This window comes from Clupea harengus, chromosome 5 (assembly GCF_900700415.2).
Source record: "Clupea harengus chromosome 5, Ch_v2.0.2, whole genome shotgun sequence".
Classification (NCBI taxonomy): Eukaryota; Metazoa; Chordata; class Actinopteri; order Clupeiformes; family Clupeidae; genus Clupea; species Clupea harengus.
The window spans coordinates 6,681,120-6,703,022 of record NC_045156.1 but is presented as its reverse complement, the minus strand read 5'-3'; the positions used below and the strand labels follow the sequence as shown (position 1 = coordinate 6,703,022).

The 21,903-nt window shown below is 50.8% G+C and overlaps 1 protein-coding gene across 1 annotated transcript in view; it reads left to right on the top strand.

Annotated features, from left to right (window-relative positions):
* ptprga (protein tyrosine phosphatase receptor type Ga) overlaps positions 1 to 21,903 on the top strand; it is a 204,527-nt gene that overhangs the window by 168,700 nt on the left and 13,924 nt on the right. Inside the window, exons 10-16 of the mRNA XM_031567522.2 lie at positions 2,472 to 2,656; positions 5,517 to 5,625; positions 5,855 to 5,904; positions 6,143 to 6,941; positions 10,170 to 10,302; positions 16,340 to 16,431; positions 20,488 to 20,579. Coding sequence (XP_031423382.1) covers positions 2,472 to 2,656; positions 5,517 to 5,625; positions 5,855 to 5,904; positions 6,143 to 6,941; positions 10,170 to 10,302; positions 16,340 to 16,431; positions 20,488 to 20,579 — 1,460 coding nt within the window. The remainder of the gene's footprint in view (positions 1 to 2,471; positions 2,657 to 5,516; positions 5,626 to 5,854; positions 5,905 to 6,142; positions 6,942 to 10,169; positions 10,303 to 16,339; positions 16,432 to 20,487; positions 20,580 to 21,903) is intronic.

Below are 21,903 nucleotides of genomic sequence, written 5' to 3'. Positions count from 1 at the left end.
CTTTCTCTTTGGTTTCGTTTCTCCGTCACTTTGTCTGTGTCTGACTGTTGCTCTGTCTATCACTCTGCCTCACTTCATCTCTCCTTTTTACTTTCCTCCTTCTCTCTCTCTCTCTCTCTCTCTCTCTCTATCTCCCCTTTCCAGCTGTCAATCTTCACCTGTCTGTTTATCTGTCTGAGTGCATCTCCGTCTCTCCCTCCACCTCTCCGTCTCTCCCTCCACCTCTCTCACACGCTCCCTCTCTGTCTTTCTCGCCACCTCTCACTCAGTCACTCTCCCTCCATCTCTCTCTCACTCTCCCTCACTCTCTCCCTCCATCTCTTTCTCACTCTCTCTCCCTTCATCTCTTTCTCACTCTCTCTCCCTCCATCTCTCTCTCATTATCTCTAACCCTCCATCTCTCTCTCTCTCTCTCTCCCTCTCTCTCTCTCTCTCTCTCTCTCTCTCTCTCTATATCTCTCTCTCTCTCTCTCCATCTCTCTCTCTCCGTCCCTCTCTGCTGGTGAGGCGTTGGTTGAGGCGGTGAGTCCCATGCTGGGTCTGAGCCCCCCTCAGATGCCGGCCTGATGTGGATTGGCAGGTCACCCAGCGCCGGTCCCTCCCTGATAACAGTCACAGCGCCGTCGCCCCCACTGACAGCCGACCCACTGCCTCCTCTGCCTTATCTAGAGGATATGCTTCCCAGCTGCAGAGGACATTCACAGACACATACACACACACACACGCACACACGCACAGACACACACACACAAGCACATACATACAGACAGGGAGAGATAGTGAGACATACAGACAAGCACACACACACACACACATACATGCATACATACATACATACAGACAGACAGGGAGAGAGAGTGAGACATACTCACAAACAAACAAACAAACCCACACACACATAAGCACATATCATTGCCGTACCCAGGCAGCTGGAATTAGGGTAAAAGCCAGTGCGCAAATGAGCAACTGCTTTAATGCATATTATTAAGAACGTACCGCCCTTAGTATAGCTCTCATTATTAGCGCAAATGCGCTGTAATACTGGAGGTGTAGGTACCATTAGTTTAATTAGCATTGTTTTCACGTAATGGTTCCCTTGTGGCGGCAGCCGCCGGTCCATGGTGGGCGAGAGAGACACAGGCGCCTTGGGTTTCTGCCTGATTTCTCTTCGAGTAGAAAACAGAACAGAGAGAGAGGAAACACACACAAACACACACACACACACACACACACACACCCAGTTCAGTTTTCAGCGAGTTGTTCAGCGTTCTGACATGCTCGGTGATTAAACACCTTCTGCTTTTGAGATTACTGGCAATTTGAATGCCGCCTGTGTTTGGAGCGGGGCGTGACGCAATCCGTGCAAATACCTGGCAGCCACGTCGCCAAGGCTGGTCAAACAGAGCCATCTAGTGGCGGACGTGCGCCTCGCAACCCTGCCTTGACACGAACTCGGTGTGGAAACGGGTGTCAACACTTGCTTTTCCCCATCGCACACACACACGCATCCACACACACACACACACACACACACACACACACACATTGTATCTCTCGCTCGCTCGCACACACACTCACTCTCTCTCCCTCACACACAGGGGAATGGACTTGGGAGAAAACTAATACAGTCAGACTGAGAGCCTGAGGCCCAGTATATATGAGCTCATGCATTATTTTACACCGACACTGACACAGAGGAAAGGAGTTGCGTGATGACTCAGTGCTAGACTCCCACAAATGAACCTCTCTATCTCTCTCTCTCTCTCTCTTTCTCTCTCTCTCTTTTTGTTGTGTTCGTGTTGTACCTCCATAGGTTCTCTGCATGGCCATATCTCTTTCCGGCTGTCTTCTGCATCTCCTTACTCACTCTCTTTGGTCTATTTTCCAGTATACACCCCCTTTCTTTGTGGCTGGATCACACACACACACACACACACACACACACACACACACACACACACACACGCACACACACACACACTCACTCCAATAGCCAGGGAGCAGAGCAGAGTGCACTGGCAGCCATCCTGAGATGTAATAGGATTCATCTCCCATGTTTATCTGTGTGCTCGCCCCCGCACTAAAACAGATGACCTCTGTTTCATCACTACCCACCAGCTCTCCACCACCACCACCACCTCCACCACCACGGCCCTCTCTTTCCCTATACTTATTATGACTGAGTGCAGGCCTCCAACCACACACTCTCAATCTACCATGGCACATTTCAAACTATCCTCTCTCTCTCTCTCTCTCTCTCTCTCTCTCTCTCTCTCTCTCTTTCTCTCTCTCTCTCTCTGAAGTGGCTGTGCAAGAGTTGTTTCTTAGTGGTGATATGGGTAGTGGAAATTCTTAATGTATTTATCAAAAGGGTTTTTAAAGTATTTTCTTCTCTGTTTCTCTCTTTCTTTCTCTCTCTCTCTCTCTCTTTCTCTCTTTCGTTCCTTCTTTCGTCTCTTCCGTGTGCCCAGTGTGCAGCAGTGTGCCCACCAACATGCGGGTCCAGCCGTTAAACCGCACGGCAGTTGTGGTGAAGTGGACCCGGCCGGACCTCATCTACCACCAACCCATCATCAGCTTCCTCATCTCCTACAGCTGGAACAAGAACGACAGGTCCTTCGAGGAGACCTACGTCAAAAACAGCAACCAGAAGCTGGTGAGTGCAGACACACACACACACACACACACAGACACACACACACACACACACACACACAGACACACACACACACACACACACTCAAGGACAAATGCATGCGCACACACATAGAGACACACTCACACAGAAGGCCAACTGCAGGCGCACAGAGAGACACCCACACATATACACTTGTACACAGACCCAAGGTCAAATGCGTAGTTACACCCACAGATGTACAGGTGCTCTGAGCCCATTCAGTGTGAAGTATTTCTGCCATTATTGTAGAAATGATCAAAGTGAATGAGGTACCATGATTCAGTATTCTGTGCGGCCAAGTATACCTGACCTTGGGATGTTATGATACATGAAGAGGGACCGTTAGCATCCAAGGAGCGATCGTAACGAACATGTCTACGGTCAGACCAAAGGCCCCGTGGGTGTTTCTTAAGATCAATTTAAAACAAATAGCTGCACATAAATTCCCGGACTCTGCTGGCTGCGGTGCGCGGTGCGATGCAGCAGCGTTTGAATGATGGATGTCTCTCAAGCTTTGACTTGTTTTTTTTTATGCCTGCTGTGACGGACCTGTCTCGACCTTGGCTTCTCTCTCTATCTCTCTATCTCTCTATCTCTCTATCTCTTTCTTCCATGTCTCCCCCTCTCCCACTCCACTCAGATGGACGAGGCAGAAACCCCACCCAAACCGTTTCAAGTTGGGAGTGATTGTATATTTTTAATGCCCAACCACTCCTGACTTCTTTTTTTTTTTCATGTCATTTTATGCCAGTGTAAGGGATGATGAAGTTAATGAGGGGGGGAGATTGCCGACTCCCCAGCTCTGCCAGGAGAAGATGGGGGAATGCCAAGGCCTTTCTCTCTCTTGCTAAGCCCTATTCCTATGCGATCATTAATGGAATCACATACCCTCCCTACATCTCCCCCCACGCACCCACAACCCCCACCCTACTCTTCCCCTTCTGTAGATTCATGGGGGGGGAGGGGGGGGCAATTGTCCTTCCTTTTCTCTCTCCATCACTCCTTCGTGCTTCCCGCCCCCTCCCTCTCCCCCGCTCCCTCCTTTCTTTTCAGCGCTTCATTTCCATTTTTATTCTCAATTCTCCTCCCAAGACATCAGTGCTATCTGGGTCACATCACAGACCAGCCCGGGATGAACAGAAGCTCTCACCAAAATCAATGGAAAATGCACTCAAGACCGGCCCGTTTGCTACGCCGCCGCCCCACCTCTACCCCCTCCTGTAGTAACTGACTATTCTTTGGCAGCCATGGAAAAAAAAGAGATGATTTAAAAAACAAAAAAAGGTCCCTGAAAGAATTCAACCGTGTGGAACGTGCATAAATCGGTGTGCGCCGAGGCAAGTGAAAGAACAAATGTCGTTTATTTGTCGGTTATTGGTAGATTTACTTGTGTGGAGGTGGGTGCGAACGGGGAGTGAATTACAGCATTGTCAATCCCCCCCTTGCGCTGTTCGTGTTCCGCACGGAGTCCGATCGCTCATGCAGCTTCGACGCACATAACTCACATCCGTGAGTGGAGATGTGCGTGTGTGTAATGTGAGACGTGTGTGTGTAAAACATTAAAAAAAAAACACCGACAAACCATGCTTAGGAGAGGTGGGGTCTAATCCAAACACGGCGTCTCCGCGGAGACATGACAGCCTGCCGGTGAGAGTATGCGAACGCGTCGCACCATCCCCACACCACTGCTGAGGCGGCTGCATGACGTGCCTGTCACTTCGACAGCCACTTGGGAAGAAGAGGAGGACGTGTCTTTAATATCAGTTAAATATTGTGCTAATGGAAGACACTCGCGAGACAATCATTAAAGGGCAATCCAGGCAATGTGCTAGCTAGTTATCAGCATATGCTGTCAATCAGCCCTCGGTGCAATAAAGCCAGAGAGGGGATAAGCCCACTGTGGAAGGCAGTAAGTGTGGTGACCTTGTCGCGCATTGTGACATAGCTGGCCACCTGTCATGCCTAATGGGGGCCGAACAGCTCCAGTGCCATTAGCCATTTCTGACCCTTCCTGTTTCCCATGAGCCTCCTGTTTTGGGACATTAGCGTGCCCAAGGACGTGGCATCTTTTCCCAGTATAGGGTGGGGGGTGTGAGGAGATGGAGTGATGAAGAGGGAGGTAGGGATTGGTTCCATCTTCATATCCTGGCCTGAGAGGATCCACACCCTGTGTATGTGTGTGTGTGTGTGTGTGCAGTCTCTGTGTGTGTGTGTGTGTGTGTGTGTGTGTGTGTGTGTGTGCGTGCAGTCTGTGTGTTTGTGTGTGTGTGTGTGTGTGTGTGTGCGTGCAGTCTGTGTGTGTGTGTGTTTGTGTGGTGTGTGTGCGTGCAGTCTGTGTGTGTGTGTGTGTGTGTGTGTGTGTGTGTGTGTGTGTGTGTGTGTGCGTGCAGTCTGTGTGTGTGTGTGTGTGTGTCATCAACAGGAAGCAGCATTTCTGTTTTTGTCCCCTTGGCTGTCTCTTGTCTCCTTTTTTCTTTCTCTTTGTGGTCTGTTTTTTGTGTGTGAGCGTAGTGCAGAGAGCGGGTGTGAGTGTATGTGTGTGTGTGTTTGCATCTTCGTGGGGTGTCGGGGAGCAGCGGGGTGCCCGGGAGCCCTGTGGCATTTGAGAGCGGATGGGTCCCCACTGTGGCATCCTCTCTTTTGTCTCCAGAATCAAACGCTCGCTGCTGCCCTCCCCACCCCAGCCTTTGCATGATAACAGAGTTGCGTGTTCCAGACATGTCTATTTAGAGGTGCGCCTCAGCAGGCCGTATGTCTCTGTTCTTATCTGTGGAAGGCACCTCAAAGGCTTATTTGTGTGTGTGTGTGTGTGTGTGTGTGTGTGTGTCTTGTTTTCCAGGAGGCTGTCATCTCCCCCGTGTCGCCGGATGTCCTGTATCTCTTCCGAGTTCAGGCCCTGTGCAGAAATGACTTGAGTAGTGACTTCAGCAAGAGTACACTCTTCATAGGTGATACATTCTCTCTCTCTCTCTTCCTCCCTCCCTCCCTCTCTCTCTCTCTCTCTCTCTCTCTCTCTGTCTGTCTGTCTGTCTCTCTCTCACACACACACACACACACACACACACACACACACACACACACTCATAATTCTACACGTACTCACTGCACTGTGTATCGATTACTACACTGTGGCTAAGTGCTGTCCTCACTTGCAATGCTCTTGTGTTGTCATTGCAGCAAACACTACAAGCAGATTTGAAGGCACCAGGATAGTGAAAACTGGCATGGTAAGGAACATCTCTCCTGTAGATGGCAGCACTGTCTCCCACTGTGATTGTTTATATAGTGTTTTGACATTGTGATTGAAGCCACTCACACTCTACATATCTATTGTACACTTTAATGATATAAATTATGTAGCATACAATAATGCACTGAAGGTGAAGCTATAATGCATACTCAGTCTTGGGTCTCACACTAACTTTGTCATTTCTCTCCTCCTCCGTCTGCCTGTCTTTCTCTCAGCCAACCATCTCCCCGGCCTCATCAGCAGACATGGCCCCCATCAGCTCGGGCTCCTCCACCTGGACCTCCTCCGGCATCCCGTTCTCCTCCTTCGTCTCCATGGCAACGGGCATCGGGCCCTCGTCCAGCGGGAGCCAGGCCACGGTGGCGTCGGTGGTGACCAGCACGCTGCTGGCGGGGCTGGGCTTCAGCGGCGGCGTCATCTCCTCCTTCCCGAGCTCTGTGTGGCCCAGCCGGGGCCCCACCACCGCCGCCGCCACCACCAGTGGCTCGGCCGGACGACACAACCCGGCTAACGGCCAGCTGCCCAGCAGCGATCCAGCGGCGGCTTCCCCAGCCCAGGACGGCGACGGAGCGAGCGCCACCGACGGAGAGCGTGCGGAGGACAAGGACGACAAAGCGAGCAAAGGCGAGGGTGAGGAGGGAGACGAAGGGGAGGAAGAGGAAGAGGAGGAGAAGGAGGACGAGAGCGGCAAGAAAGGCAAGGAGAAGAAGAAGGCACACACGAACGGAACGGCCACCGACGCCGAAGAGCACCCTACGGACGCCCCGGACTCCACTGCCAAGGAGAAAGGACCAAGAGGAGGGGGGAGAGAAACGGGCACGGCTCCCCCTAGTGGCCCGGAGGACCACGCCGAGACGCAGAGCCAGAGCCCCACAGACGAAGACATGGCCACGCCAACCAGCGAGCCCAGGAACGACACCCATATGGTGGGCCTGGCGCCTCCGGAGCACCCCTCTCTAAACAGCAAGCCCACCCCAGACGAGAAGAGCTTCTGGCCCTTCGCCATCCACACAGGTGAGCTGAGCTCCACGACTCACTCCACCCCACGCACACACGTGTGACCGCGTGTACACTCACTCCACCCCATGCACACACGTCTACGGCGGTATGGGAGCAACACCGGCAAATTTAATAAGGGGTTGCTGTAGTTTATTTGTTTGTTGTTGACCGAGGAAGATACATTTGCTGTCATTTCTACAGTGTCGTGTCCTCTGTGTTTCACCGCGACACCCCTGATGCACCGTAGCTTCCTGACTCTTAGCTGCCGCACCCAGGTTCGATTACCCGAGCCGCTCCGAGGCGAAGCCGGCGCTGTGCGTGGCCATCTGCTCATGCCCCAGTCACCCAGTGCGTGCGCAGGGGCCCTGCAGGAGCTGTGGCTGATTGCCTGTTATCACCACAGCGTGTGATAATTACCTCCCACTCCAGGCACCCCGCAAACACACACACACACACACACACGCGCGTGCGCGCACAAACACACTTCGCTGCATCATGCTCTCAATCGTAATCAAGGCTTGGCTGTCAGGTCGATAAGCGGCTATCATAATGGGCAGGGCAGCGGCGTCTCCGTGTCTGTCTGGCCTTGCAGGCTGGCATTAGCCCGTCCATCCCGTGCTCCGCCTGTGTGAGCATGAGGGAGTCGGACTGGCCGTGATTGCCCAGTGATTACAAATGAACGTTCACGCCCCACATGGGTGGCTATCTGGAGCTAATTCTGATGACACATCAGTGGCAAAGAGCAATGGTTAGCTGCCTGTGTTTGTGTGTGTGTGTGTGCATCGGAGAAGTGTTTATGAGTATGGGACATGGAAGGATCTGAGTCCTGTATCTTGTTGATGTGAAGGGATATGTGTGTGTTTAAGTGGAAATTGTGATGTGTGTGGGCCATACAAGATTGTGTGTGTGTGTGTGTGTGTGTGTGTGTGTGTGTGTGTGTGTGTGTGTGTGTGTGTGTGTGTGTGTGTGTGTGTGTGTGTGTGCCTGCCTGCCTGCGCTTCTGTTTGTGTGTGGCCCAGCCCACAGAGGCACACTTTACCAGCACGTGCCTCCTTACTCTGCAGATGCCAGTCTGTTATTTATAATGGCATACCTTGGTGGCGGCACTGCCAAAGTCATCATTTCCCTCAGAGCTTTTGGCACATAGCAGGTGGCAGGCACTAATAACATGAACACATTTCAGAGTGCAGCTCATGCAAAATGTCAAGTTCAATGATTGCAAGGCTTGTGTTCAAGACAGTTCAGGCATATACTTTACTCCATCAAATGTAGAAATATACATAAATGTATTGTATATGCTCTCTAGATGCCTGAGTGTTCTGCTGCTCAGGTAGCAGAGCAACATGCCTACAATGCCTTGGTCATGGGCACAGACAGCACACACACACACACAGATAAATATGTATGTATTATAGATATGGGTTGTATGCTCTCCCAGTATTGGAAGCCACTTTGGATGAAAGCATCTGAAACACAAAATGGAAAATTACTGGGACAATGCAGCAAAGTCTCTGATTAGGCACAGTGTTAGGTTTCTTCTCTCTCTCTCTCTCTCTCTCTCTCTCCCTCTCCCTCCCTCTCTTTCTCTCTGTTTCTCTCTCTCCCTCTCTCTTTTTCTTCTCCCTCACCCTCTCTCTCTCTCTCCGTCCCTCCCTCCCCTCCTGTAGTTTTCTGTCTGTCATCTGTTCCTCCCACCATCATTTGATTTGTGCATTCCACACTTTTGCCTTTCATCATCCTCATTTTAGTCCCACTGTTTCTTCTCCGCCATCCCTGCTGCTCCTCACATTCACCCTCACTTCTTCCCTCGCTACTTCTGTTTGCTGTTTGTTCCTTTTCTTCCCCTGCCTCCCTCTCTCTCTCTCCCTCTCTCTCTCTCTCTCTCTCCCTCTCTCTCTCTCTGTCCCCTCCATTCTCTTCCAAGGCATCATGCTGGCCTACTTTCTTGTCCAGTGAGATGAGTACAGAGTGGAGACGCAGCTGCAGGGGGAAAAAAAAGCCCTCTGCTCTTATTTTAGCTGGCACTGGAGATCAGTGAGACTGGAGCTCAGCGTGCGTGTGCGTGTGTGTGTGTGTGCATGTGCGCGTGTGTGTGTGTTTGTGTTTGTGTGTACTGTACTCCTGCCGGCCTCGCATGCGCCCGGCAGACGCGCAGCAGGAAGTGCAGCGGCATGCTCCTGGCACACGCTCGGCCGTGCCACGGGCAGCGCAGGGGACTGCCGCGAGGACCACCGCACCGTGTCGCGGCCGCCCAACGGAAGCCATGGGCTCGGGGAACGAGACGGGGCACGGGGGCTCCGGTACGTGCCAGAATCGGGTCGGTTCCCGGAGAAGAGGGTGGTGTGGACTCAGGGAGTCTCTTATTTTGGAGGTGTTTTACGATGACTCAGCAGAATACCAAGGTATTCAGGGTGACTCAGCAGCTCCTAGGAGAGGAAGGGGACAGGAGTGCAGCGTCTCGGGGCTGAGGTAGGTTCAGCTGTGCCGTTAGGGGACAGGAGTGCAGCGTCTCGGGGCTGAGGTAGGTTCAGCTGTGCCGTTAGGACTTCAGTGGGACTCATGGGCTGTGGGAGGGCGAGGGTTATGTCGGGTCGCATGGTGTACTCAGGGGGAGCATGTGCTTCTCAGTGTAGCGTGTCTAAACCGCACAGAGGCCAGGACTCCGAGCAAGTGAGGGAATGCTTTAGCAAAAGCGGAGTGCGCTGGAGCTAACACGCTCACACGCACACACACACAAACAGACACACACACACACACACACACACACACACACACACACACTAACTGGAACTGCACTGATACTCTGCCAGCATGCTGCACAGATTCAAAAGGATGATCTAAAAATGATGCAACCTGAGCCACGCTGATGGTGTTGCACTCACACAGAGGGAGAAAGTTTGAGCTTCTTAGTTCTAAAATACAGACGAGGGCTGAGGACGTGGACGCGCTTCTTTCATGACTTCAGGCAGTCTTGTGTCTGCTGGAGGAAGCGCAAAAAAAACTTTTGACTGCTCTTTTTTTTTTTTTTTTCTGACACAAGCCTACTCTGGCCTACATGGTATGTCTTTCACAAAGGAAATACAAACACCTTACAAAGACACCCATTAGAGCGGATAGTCTTTATTTATTTTTTTACGTCTCTCTCTCTCTCTGTCTTTTTCTCTTTACTTCTCTCTGCCGTTCATGCATCCATTCTTTCTTTCCTTTTCTATGTCTTCACACCCCCTTTCTCCTGCCTTGCAGAGAAGAACAGCGTGTCGAGCCTCCCGACGGTGCCGGTGTCAGGGAGGATGGAGTGGATTATCCCCTTAGTGGTGGTGTCGGCGCTCACCTTCGTGTGCCTGGTGCTGCTGCTGGCCGTGCTCGTCTACTGGAGGTGAGTCACCGCTCCTCACCAAACACCCCCCACCACCACCACCACCACCTCCACCCTCAGTGTGCCGCAAGGAAACGGCACAGCCGGTAAACAAACCCTGGCCAGCTGTAGATTTGGATGGGTCTTACGTATGCCTGTTTGTCACTGTGGTCAGGTTTATGAAGGTGCTCGGGCAGGTAAAAGGGAAGGGGGCCTATGAGGATGTGTGTGTGTGTGTGTGGGGGGGGGGGGGGTGCTCAGTGTGTGTGTGCTGACACGGACGGAGGTGGCGGCGTCATCCGCCAGGAGGCAACCAGTCGGCCATTACTGTCAGAGAGGAGGCCCGGCCCTATTGTGATGCTCACACCTCTGCTGTAGTTAAAACGTTTTTTTTTTTTTTTACGTCCAGCACCACCAGAGAGAGAGCACCGGACAGCCCTGAAGGGGAACGCTTCTTGCCTTTTCTCTGGTTCGCTCATTTTCCCTTTGAGTCCTTCCTGTGCTGTCCAGCTGACTCTTATCTTCTGTTTTTACTCCACTTCCAATCTGTTTCTTTGCCTGTTTTGTAGCTTTTGCGTGGCTCTTCCTCTGATAGTCAGGCAGGCAGACAGCAGTATGTCTCGGCCATGTTGTTGTTGTTGTTGTTTGTGTGTGGTACCAAACTCCCTTCTGCTTGGGTGCATGGCGCCGCACACGGCACAGTTTAGTAAACAGCGCCAGCCCTAGTGATACCCTGCGCCAGTGCTGTGGCCCCTCCTTGGGTTCCTGGGGCCCTGGGGGCTCAGAGACCATCTGCTCCCCCTCACAGAGCTGCAGCAGGGCGACCACTCTGAACACAGGAGAGGAGAGGAGAGGAGAGGAGAGGAGAGGAGAGGAGAGGAGAGGAGTGGAGAGGAGTGGAGTAGAGAGGAGCGGAGAGGAGAGCCAGGAGAGGAGAAGGAAAAGCAGAACAGGATGAGAGGAGAAGGAAAAGAGGAGAGAGGAGATGTAAAGGGAGAACAGTTGGAGAGGAGATCAATAGACGAGGAGAGGAGAGAGGCCACGTTAGGAGTTGGACGGGAGGGATGGGATGGGAGAGGAGAGGAGAGGAGAGGAGAGGAGAGAGGCCACGTTAGGAGTAGGACGGGAGGGATGGGATGGGATGGGAGAGGAGAGAGGCCACGTTAGGAGTAGGACGGGAGGGATGGGATGGGAGAGGAGAGGAGAGAGGCCACGTTAGGAGTAGGACGGGAGGGATGGGATGGGATGGGAGAGGAGAGAGGCCACGTTAGGAGTAGGACGGGAGGGATGGGATGGGATGGGAGAGGAGAGAGGCCACGTTAGGAGTAGGACGGGAGGGATGGGATGGGAGAGGAGAGGAGAGAAGGAATTAGGTAAGAAAACTAGAAGAGGTTGAGAGAAGGGAAGAGCAACTGAATAAGTGTGTTCCCATCTTTTAGCCCCAGCCATAAAGCCCTCACCCCTCACCCCTCACCCCTCACCCTAGGTGATCCTCATGCTGAAGCCTACCTGGAGCTTGTGCGTCTGCCATACCACTGTAAGACATGTTAGTGAGTCAGCTATAATCTTAGACACGCAAACTCTCTCTCTCTGTCTCTTTCGCCGTCCTTCATACAGATACACACACACAAAGAAGACTCGCACAGAGTCAGTCCATCTTACTTTCGGATAAGCACAATTAGTCCGGCAGTGGTGACTCTGGGTCCAGCTAACAGTGATTTGGAACGGCAGCTTTTGAATTAGTTGCCGTTTAGCCCATGGCACAGGCTTTGTATTAGTTCATTCTGCAGGTGATTGTGCCAGTGTTAAATCACAGGGTGCAGTGGAGATGAACCACAAGCACAGATTCTCAGGCTGACCTACAGATCATTAGCATTAGCATAGGGTGTCTCTCACTAATGACTAGCATGATCCAGTACAGTTCACGTACAGAACCACCAGGCATGGATACACAACCTCCTTCACATGCGTCAATAAACAAAGACCATCTACTCATGCTTTATTCATTAATCAGCTTGAGTATGCTTGCGTTTTGGAATACACTTGTGTCTGGTCAGTCAAAGCGTTCTCACTGGAGTACTTTCAAACAAATTCTTTTTTTTTCATCTCTTAAATGTCAACAGCAGCTCAAAAAGGGCCTCTGCCCTCCACAGCCCAGATCACCACTTCATGCGTTCTCTGCCCCCTACCCCACCCCCTGGCTCTCTGAAAGGTCAGTGCCATGCAACGCCAATTAGCCTTCCTTCACCCCAGCTGGGGCTCAGAGCCCAACGACACTCCAGTTCCACCTATGGCCAGCAGGGTCGCCAGTGAGAGCGCCCTGGAAGGGGTTGCAGCAAGGCTGGGAACGTCCAGGCGCTAATGCCAGTAGCAGACTGGGGCAGATTAGCCTCTTCATACAGTAAGACCAGTGTTTGAGCTTAAGTCGGCGCATATGTTCACAGGGCACTGAGCCGAACTACACTCCATGCTGCAAATCAGATGAGGCAGCCCCGCTGAGCTGGAGAGCCTGTTAGCAATCTCATTAGCCGTATTTAGGAGGCTTCAAGGTGCTGAATTGCTAGTTTGAGGTATTTGGGACCTGTGTGTGTGTGTGTGTGTGTGTGTGTGTGTGTGTGTGTGTGTGTGTGTGTGTGTGTGTGTGTGTGTGTGTGTGTGTGTGGATGGGTGGGTGTTTGGAGGTTACAAAGAGATTCAGGGCTCATCCTGATGTCACAATGCCTATACATCAGTGGCTTAGTATCAGTAGCTTAGCTTGAAAAAACAGGCTGGCTGTTGTCTTCCCTGCCTTTAGAATGCAGTTCTGTGACTGCACTGCGAACAGATACACACACACACACACACACACACACACACACACACACACACATGCTCACACTACAGGGAAGTAACAATCAACACTCACTGCTGCTCCCCCCCGCCCACATCTTTTTTTTTTCACTGTCACTCATCTGGATAAACAAAGCATGGAGAGAGAAGAAGAGAGAGATTCTTTCCTGCCTTGTGTGTGAAGGACAGCGTTTGGAAGGTTGTGGGAGCAACGAGATGTGTAACCTCCCCCCTCCCTCACACACACACACACACACACACACACACACACACACACACACACACACACACACACACATCTCACCGAGGCCACTGAGAGTCAGTGGTGTGTCAGGGCGCTGTCGTGTGTGTCACGGGCCGTGACGCTGCAGAGGGGGAATGACAGCTTCCCTCGTTTCACCACTGACACGCTCCCACAGCTCCTCAGCAGAGACGCCGTGTTGACATTCTGCTGCTTTCCATCTTCCAGTGATTTCATGGGGAAAAAGCTAGCTGATGAAAACTTGAAGCAAGAGAGCGGGGGTATCTCTGGCACTTGGCCCACACAGCACATAGGCTACTTAAAAACATGCATGCATGCATGCAGACAGACAGACAGACAGACAGACAGACAGACAGACAGACAGACAGACAGACAGACAGACAGACAGACAGACAGACAGACAGACAGACAGACAGACAGACAGACAGACAGACAGACAGACAGACACTGGTGGACGTTATTAAAGGGTCCCTTGCTTAAATACATCACAGGGAATAACGGCAATTAGTGGCATGATACAGCAAGTTGCAAATTCGTTACAAATGTAAGAAAATGCTGAGAAGGTTTCTGGGGCCCTGCACTATGGCCCCTGAGGAGCATAGCATTAGCATTAGCATTGGCACAAACCAATGCAGTCAAAAACAGCAGTGTGTAATGCAAAAGAAGTAGTGTGTGAAAGTTAAAGTTGTGTGGAACAAAGTTGCAAGCCTGACCAAAGAGATTAGACTTGCACAGTTTGCGAGTGGCACAGACGTCTGGTGTAAATACTTCTGAAGTCCTGACGTTCTGCCATTGTGTAGCTTATAAAGAGGGATGCATTCAGCAGATAACACCTAACCCTGGAGATTCTTCTGGACTACACTCCAACACTCACCCTTTTATAGTGAATGGCAGAGCAAAGTTTTATAATGGCAAAGTCAGAGCAGCGAGAGTCTAGTAGGTCATGGTCATGGTTCTCAGTCCAAGGACTTTTAGAAAGTCTAGTCTGATGCCCGGTCATCATCAATTTAATTGACGGCTGTGTGGACGGCTGTGTGTGTGTGTGTTTATGGGGTTGCGTGTGGGTGTGTGTTTGTGTCTGCTTTGTGCAGAAGAGAACAAAGGAGCTGACAGGCCAGGAGGAGGTAGCAGGAGTCACAGCAGGTGCACAGGGCTGAGGAGGAGGAGGAGGAGGAGGAGGAGGAGGAGGAGGAGGGGTTGGTGTGGGTTAGTGTGTTAGAGTGAGAGGGGAATGTTGAGCAAACTTAATCCTATTGAGAAGCCTTTGAGGTGCCCTCCCCTGCCACCAGCCCATTGGCTGCGTGTAAGCACTGATCCCAGAGCAGGCCTACCGACCTTTAGCCCAACTAACTACACACACACACACACACACACACACACACACACACACACACACACACGCATGTGCGCACACGCACAGCCACACACACACAAACTGACTCACTCGCTCTTGTGCAACAGTTTGCAGGAGGACTCTGCTTCTTGGGGGGAGGGAGGGAGGGGATGGGAGCGGTGGTTTCTGTGTTCCCTGAGGGGGGGTTGTGGCCATTTTGCCCCGAGGATCTGGATGAAAGAAGAGTGGGCAGTTGTGACGTAATCCAGACAGGCCCCCTCTCCGCCCCTTCTCTCACTCTAGCTCTCTCGTTCCCCTCCTCCTCCTCCCTCCCTCCAGTCTCTCGTTTGGCAGCAGCATGCGCGCGCTGCTGTCCGTCCTGTCCTGTCCGTCCTCTCCTGTCCTCTGCTCCCTCTGTCTCCTTTAGGATGACCAGCCTATGCTCACTTCTCTGCATCAAGTACAGGTAGGACCACTGGACACATGGCAACAGGCAACCCTCCCTTTACCCCCTTCTACTCACCCCCCTCTACTCTCATTTCTGAGGCCATGTGCTTGTCTGTGTGTGTGTGTGTGTGTGTGTGTGTGTGTGTGTGTGTGTGTGTGTGTGTGTGTGTGTGTGAGAGAGAGAGAAAGAGAGAGAGCGGGACTGAGTGTGTTCACTTTTTACTCAACACAACCTAGTCTTGAGTTAAAGATGCATAGCTCTATAGGTTGAGCTCCTTCAGCCCAAAGCTGTTTCAGGTTCTAAACTAACCTGTTAAGTCTTCCTTGACACCCCCACCCCCCAAGACACACACACACACACACACACACACACACACACACACACACATACATACACACACACCTTCACAACTGTCTTTCCTGCTCTCCTTCTCCCCCTCATCAAGCCTTTCAGTGATCAGATCTAACCCTGTCGACTGTCTCTGCTGCGTTGGTTTTATTCTGCATAGGAAAGGAGCCAAACCTGTTTCTGTTTTCCTGCGTTTTCAAAGTGCATCTCATTCTCCCGCGCAGCAAGCTGGTGTGTGTGTGTGTGTGTGTGTGTGTGTGTGGCGGTTTTTCCCAGAAGTCCGCCAAGCAAAAACACTCCTTACTTTGTGTTTGTCTTGTGAAGCACTCCAGAGTTTGTCTGTATGTAGTCACAGTCTCGTGATATCGGAGGGAAAGACGCGTCTCCCCGGGACTTGGGGAAGGGTGAGTGCGAGTGTGTGTGTTTGGGTTGTGTGTGTACGCCATCGCGCAGGTTTGGGTAAGATCAAAGACTAATACCAGCATTTCGGACTTTGGTTATGCTATTGAGTGTGTGTGTGTAGAGCGTTTGTGTGCGCGTGTGTTTCAGTGCTGTCGTCCTATTTATTTATTTTGTATCGGTACACAGTAATCTGGAGCGATTGTGTGCTAACAGATTCATTGTGTTTACAATAGGCCCTTTTCTTTCCAACAGGAGTTCAAAGTACATCTTGATCCTGTCCCGTGTCTTGCAGCGCCATCTGTGTTTACTTTAGTGGGGATTGTCACCTATGGTGTTTGTGATGACAAGAGCCGATGCATTATTCACAGGTCCTTATGCTCTCTCTCCCTCCCTCTCTCTCTCTCTCTCTCTCTCTCTCTATTTCTCTGTATATCAGGAGGTGTTTCCAGACGGCTCATTTCTATGTGGAGGACAGCAGCTCCCCACGGGTGGTTCCCAACGAGAGCATCCCTGTCATCCCCATCCCAGGTAAGGACACTCAGCGGTGACACCGTGCTCAGAGCCATTCACCCGGGTCCCGGGGTCACACTCCCGGACACAAAGGAAGAGAGAGAAGAGCCACTTTCAGACAGAGGCAGATAGAAAAGAAAAATAAATATCTTTGATATCGTATATATAACATAAAAAGGCTATGGTGCTCTCTTATTAATTATGTATTAAGTTGTCCCTACATAGTTCCTAAGGACACTTCGTATAAATCGAGGGCAATTTCTGGAATTGCTCTGTGAAAGGCTCACTGTCTTGGCTGACTGTCTCGGTCCTCTCTGGTTCTCTGTTACCTGTTACAGGCCCTATGTGTCCTTTAGCGGTGTGAATGGGAGAGCAAGGCTGTCATACGACTCTGTCAGATCCGCCTCCTCACATTTCCACTGTTGTTTCCAAACTGACCTGGGAACTGTGAGGCAACCTGAGCCTCTGACTAGCCCCAGGCTATCATTTTAACTTAGCTCTCGGTCAGAGCGTTTCCTCGAAGGGATATTGCCATGTTCAACACCTTCAGTCCTAGAATAGTCATAATCTGCGGGTTGTTAACCGGTTTGGAAGTGTATACACATGGGGATGTGGGTGGGCGACTTGCTTAAGTACTCAAAACACCTTCCCTACGCAAATAATCGTCATCTTGTGGAGTAAAAAAAATTGTCTGCTGCCAGCAGGAGAAAGATATAGACGTCGTTTTAAATTCCTGTCTGTGGATTGCATATCAGATTAGTTTAATGGCCGTCCACAGTGTAAAAATCCATTGCCACATTGATTTTCGCATGAACCGGGTCAAGTGAAGCTCTCAAGCCAGGTGAAAGGGAACCGGCACCAGTGAGGGCTCACTAGGAGGCAGTGAAAGGTTTGTGTCTGTTATCAGTGACCTGTCAGCCTGCCACGCCACATAACTGACATTTCTCCCCGAGTGTTAGTGCACGTTTCAGTGAGTGTCAGCTCTCGTTCCGCTGAGTGTGAGCGTGAGGTCAGAGCTCCGGAGCTCTCTGGAGGCTCTTGGGCTGGCTGGCTGTTAGAGATGTCCATCTGTCCGTCTGTCTGTCTGCCTGCCTGCCTGTCTGTCTGTCTGTCAGGTTCGAGCACGTTGTTGCGGTTCTCCACCCTGGCAGCGGTGAGGGATTTGTTCTATTAGCGGTGATGTGGAAACTGACAACTCTCCCTTCCCCCTCAGACTGATTCACAGAGTCCCCTGAAACAAACCCAAATTTGAGCTTTATTGATGCTCAAACAATAGCCATGGCACAGAGCCCTGGACCAAGTTGTGTGCCTGGTTGTACGTTTGTGTGTGTGTTTGTTATTTGTGTGTGTGAGTGTGTGTCTGCGTGTCTGTGTGTGTGTGTGTGTGTGTGTGTGTGTGTTTTGTCTGCATGCCTTTGTGCCAGCTTTGGCACTGGACAGCGTTGGTATTCAGAGGGACATGTCTAATGGTGGGCGCCTCACTGTTGCCCTCCTCTGCCACATAATGGAGTCTGTCAGCTCCAATAATAATAGCCCATAAGCACCCTCTATATAAATGAATGTCATTACACTCTATAAAAAGGCCTCTCAATTGTGTCCCTCTTTTAAAAAAAACACCTTCTTGGGATATGCAAGGGCTGTTTTAATTACGGATACCTTTCAAGGAAAACCACAGATGGCATTAACTTGCGGTGTCTGGATGCCCTCGTCTGTATTTGATACGCAGTCTGATTTACGAAGTAAAGGGCTTAGGAGATCAATGAGTTTAGATTATGGCCTGAGGCGTTCTGGGTAATGTAGTTTACATCCATCTGTCCCGCCAGCTCGTATGGAATAATGGAAGTGATTACAGGTTTTATTCTGTTAGTCCCCCACACAAAGCTGAAAATGCTGTGAACTGAATCCAATTTATGAGCTCTGACTCATCCAGAATAATGCGTCCACAATGGGCCCCCGTCATGGCGGCTGAGGAGAGAGAGAGAGAGAGAGGGGTTGAGGCCTTTTCTGCCGTGTGGGTTTTTGGTGTTATTTCTTTTTAGCTCAGCGGTTTCCCACGCGTGCCTTGTTTAGTCCATGCTGTGTTGAGTTCGGAACTCGGCAGGGAATTTGGTTTTAAGTTTTATTCTTTGAGCAGAGCGAGAGGTTTTGAGTACGGGTATGAGCTGGTACAGTTTTCATGTGAGTCTGTGAGTGTGTGTGTGTGTGTGTGTGTGTATTTTCAAGGTTGTTTTTGGGGGTACTTGTTTTTTTTCTTGGGTATTTCACTGTAATGTCTGTTGATGTGCTTGTATCAGTTGTAGGCCTACATGTCACTGCAAGCGTGCGTGTACATGTGTGCGTGTTGTGTATGATTATCTGCTCACGTCCAATTGCTCTGCAGTAATCTTATGGAGTGTGACGTGTGTGACCTGTGTCGTGTGTCGTGTGTCGTGTGTGTGTGTGTGTGTGTGTGTGTGTGTGTGTGAGTGTGTGTCTGGTCTGGAGCGCGTGCGGTGCAGACCCAGGGCTGACTGATGAGTGGCAGATTGAAGGCTCAGATTACTCCTCTGCTCTGTGGTCCCACCGGGGCCTCCAGCCTGTCACCCCCCCCCCGCCCCCCTCCCTTAAACCCGGAGATGAGCACTCATCCAGCCTTCCACACCTCATAGAGCCTGATATTCAAACCTAAATACCCCCGCACCCCCCCTACACCCACATATCTCTCTCTCTGTGTGAAAAAAAGTAAAGCAGCAGAGGATGTCAGTTCCTGGGTGACTGCGCTGTGCCAGTTCTCCACCACTGCGAAGACTAACTGCCTCCCCCTGCTTCTAAGGCCAATGGGCCAACAGATTGAGAGGGATGAGTGGGAACAGTGCGCATAAGACATACAGACAGAGCCAGACGGGGCTCGCTTTTTTTGGGGGGGGGGGGGGGGGGTTCAGGGAGCTTTGGGCCCTGCACTGGGGACCGGTGAAAAGCCCCAGAGCCACAGGGACCACTAATGATCCACCCACACCGGGCTTAATCTCCCTCTGAACGTCCCACCCGAGTTCAGAACCTCCACTGCAGTCACTCCAAAGCCCTCCTACCCTTAATCTACTGCTTGTTGGTATAATACATATTTATAGCCTCATTTTGAATGTTTGGTGGGCTGCTGCGCTCGCTAGTAGCAGCAATTGGTGTTGCACACAGAGATCAAGCATCTAATGAGCAGCAGATCAGGGAAACAGATCAACAAATATAAACATCTTATTTAGCCACATTAGCATTCGTAATTGCAGTTTAAAGCGGTATATCATTTATTTCCGAGCGGGCCCGTAGCTTCATGGCGGATGTTAAATTAGAGGAGCAGAGGGGGGGCAGAATGTGAGATTTGAGGGTGTTTGTAAACGCGCCTGGTTTGCAGTCGGCGCTGTCAGGAGTCATAAGCAGTAATGCTGCCAACGTGTCACTTCCTGTTTAACGGGCTTGATGTGGCACCCCCCCGTCCCGGTTAATGCATGAAAGTCCCGGCGAACAAACCGCTCGCAGGCAGAGCCGTACCAACAAGCCCATCACGACATGGGGGGGTGGACATGAATGGAGGGCTGTGTGTTGTATGGGGGTGGGGGGGTGTCCACATCAAGATCACAAACATCAGCAGCCCAAGAGAGATGAGGAGGGGGGGGGGGGGGATTCAAGCTTGTGTCCTCGCTTTTTAACTCACATTTCCAACAAAGTGGATAACCACAGACAGCCTGGGCGTGAATCATTTATGGCCCTGTCGACGAGATGAAAGCGCTGAACTTCTCTCACCTACAAGAAACACAAGCTGGTGGAACATGAATAATCCATGCTTTTTCATTTGTCTCATTGAAATATTTAAAGTGCCTCTCAGGGGGGGAGGGGGGGATCACCCCCCACTGCCACACACGCCAAAACCAGTCACCCCACACACACACACACACATGCTACCCCAACTCCAGTGGGTTTTTATCCCAATGCTCCCATCTACTTTCTCCGAATCTCACACCACTAGTTCCCAACTTTTCATGACCTCACCTGCGCCCATCTTCCATCTTTCACCTTTGCAATTCTGTTTTTTTTTTTTTTCAGATGATATGGAGGCCATCACCGTCAAGCAGTTCCTCAAGCACATCTCTGAGCTGTACGCCAACAACCTGCATGGCTTCTCCGAGGACTTTGAGGTGAGCAGTCTGCACTCGTCTCTCACGCAATCTCTCTCCCCCTCTCTCTCTCTCTCTCTCCCTCTCTCTCTCATTCGCTCTGTCTAGTTCCCATGCTTTTGGGGTTTCTTTCACCAGCTGTTCACACTGGTGCATGAAATCTATCTTAGACAGAGAGATCACAGCCAGAAAAAAAAAAGCCGTGGCACCATTGTTCCGTAAGACTGCGTTGTGTTATGTGTTATACATTCATACGACTAGTCATGGGGAGTTGGTGCGGAAGGAAACTCCAGTGGGTTCATGCCGCTCCGTGATACCTGGAGATTAAATAAACATTTACCTGTTACGGAGACACACCTGCTAAGTAAGCGCTTCAATTATTCACTGGCTTTATTGAGCCAAGCCGGCTCATTCATTACCGGAGCCCGTGTCACATACATGTACTAATGATGTGTAGGAATGGGCCTCTGGCACCACACCGAAGCCTTTGATAGCCTCCTCCATCCGAGCCCTCCAGCGGCTCTTTCCAGGCCAGCGCTGCAGGTGATCCCTCCGTGTTTTCTAGGAAAAGGCCTTTCATCCGCTGCAGTGGATGCTCCTCTCTCTCTCCCCGCAAGATGGTTTTGATGGACAGTAATCCCTGTGCCTTGGTTTGATCCGTGCGGATATGAGGGGTATCATGAGCGAGATGGGCAGTGGCTGATAGCCCGGGTCACACCCGTACACACACTTAGTGGCTCACTACAGTGGAAGCCTTCAGCTCTCAGGAGAGGATCTGTTTCGATCATGCTCAGAGAAAAGGGTGTGTGTGTGTTTGAAGTGTGTTTTTGAAGTGTGTGTGTGTGTGTGTGTGTGTGTGTGTGTGTGTTTATGCATGGGTCTTAGTTAGGGATGAGAATTGATAAGATTTTAACGATTCCGATGCCTTATCGATTCCTGCTTATCGATTCGATTCCTTATCGATTATTTTATCGATTCTTATTGGCCAAGGGGTGAAAAAAAGAGCACAAACAGGTTTATTTACATTAATTTTCTTTTATATAATTATCTATAATGCTGCACACACCATATACAGTATGTATACATACACATTTAAAAAAAATTAAATAACCAAAAACATTTATACATATTCCTCTTGAACTTAAAATAAAACTTACATAACTTAAATAAAATGTATTCTGTTTAATTTAAACATGTTCCTAGAAATTAACCTACCGAAAATCTGGGACATCTACCGTAGTAAAAGGGTGCAAACCCTTCACCACAAACGTAGTCACTGCTCGGTGACATTCGTTGATCCTCTCCTCTGTCATTTTATTTTTCCCTGCCTCGAAGAAAGGATGGG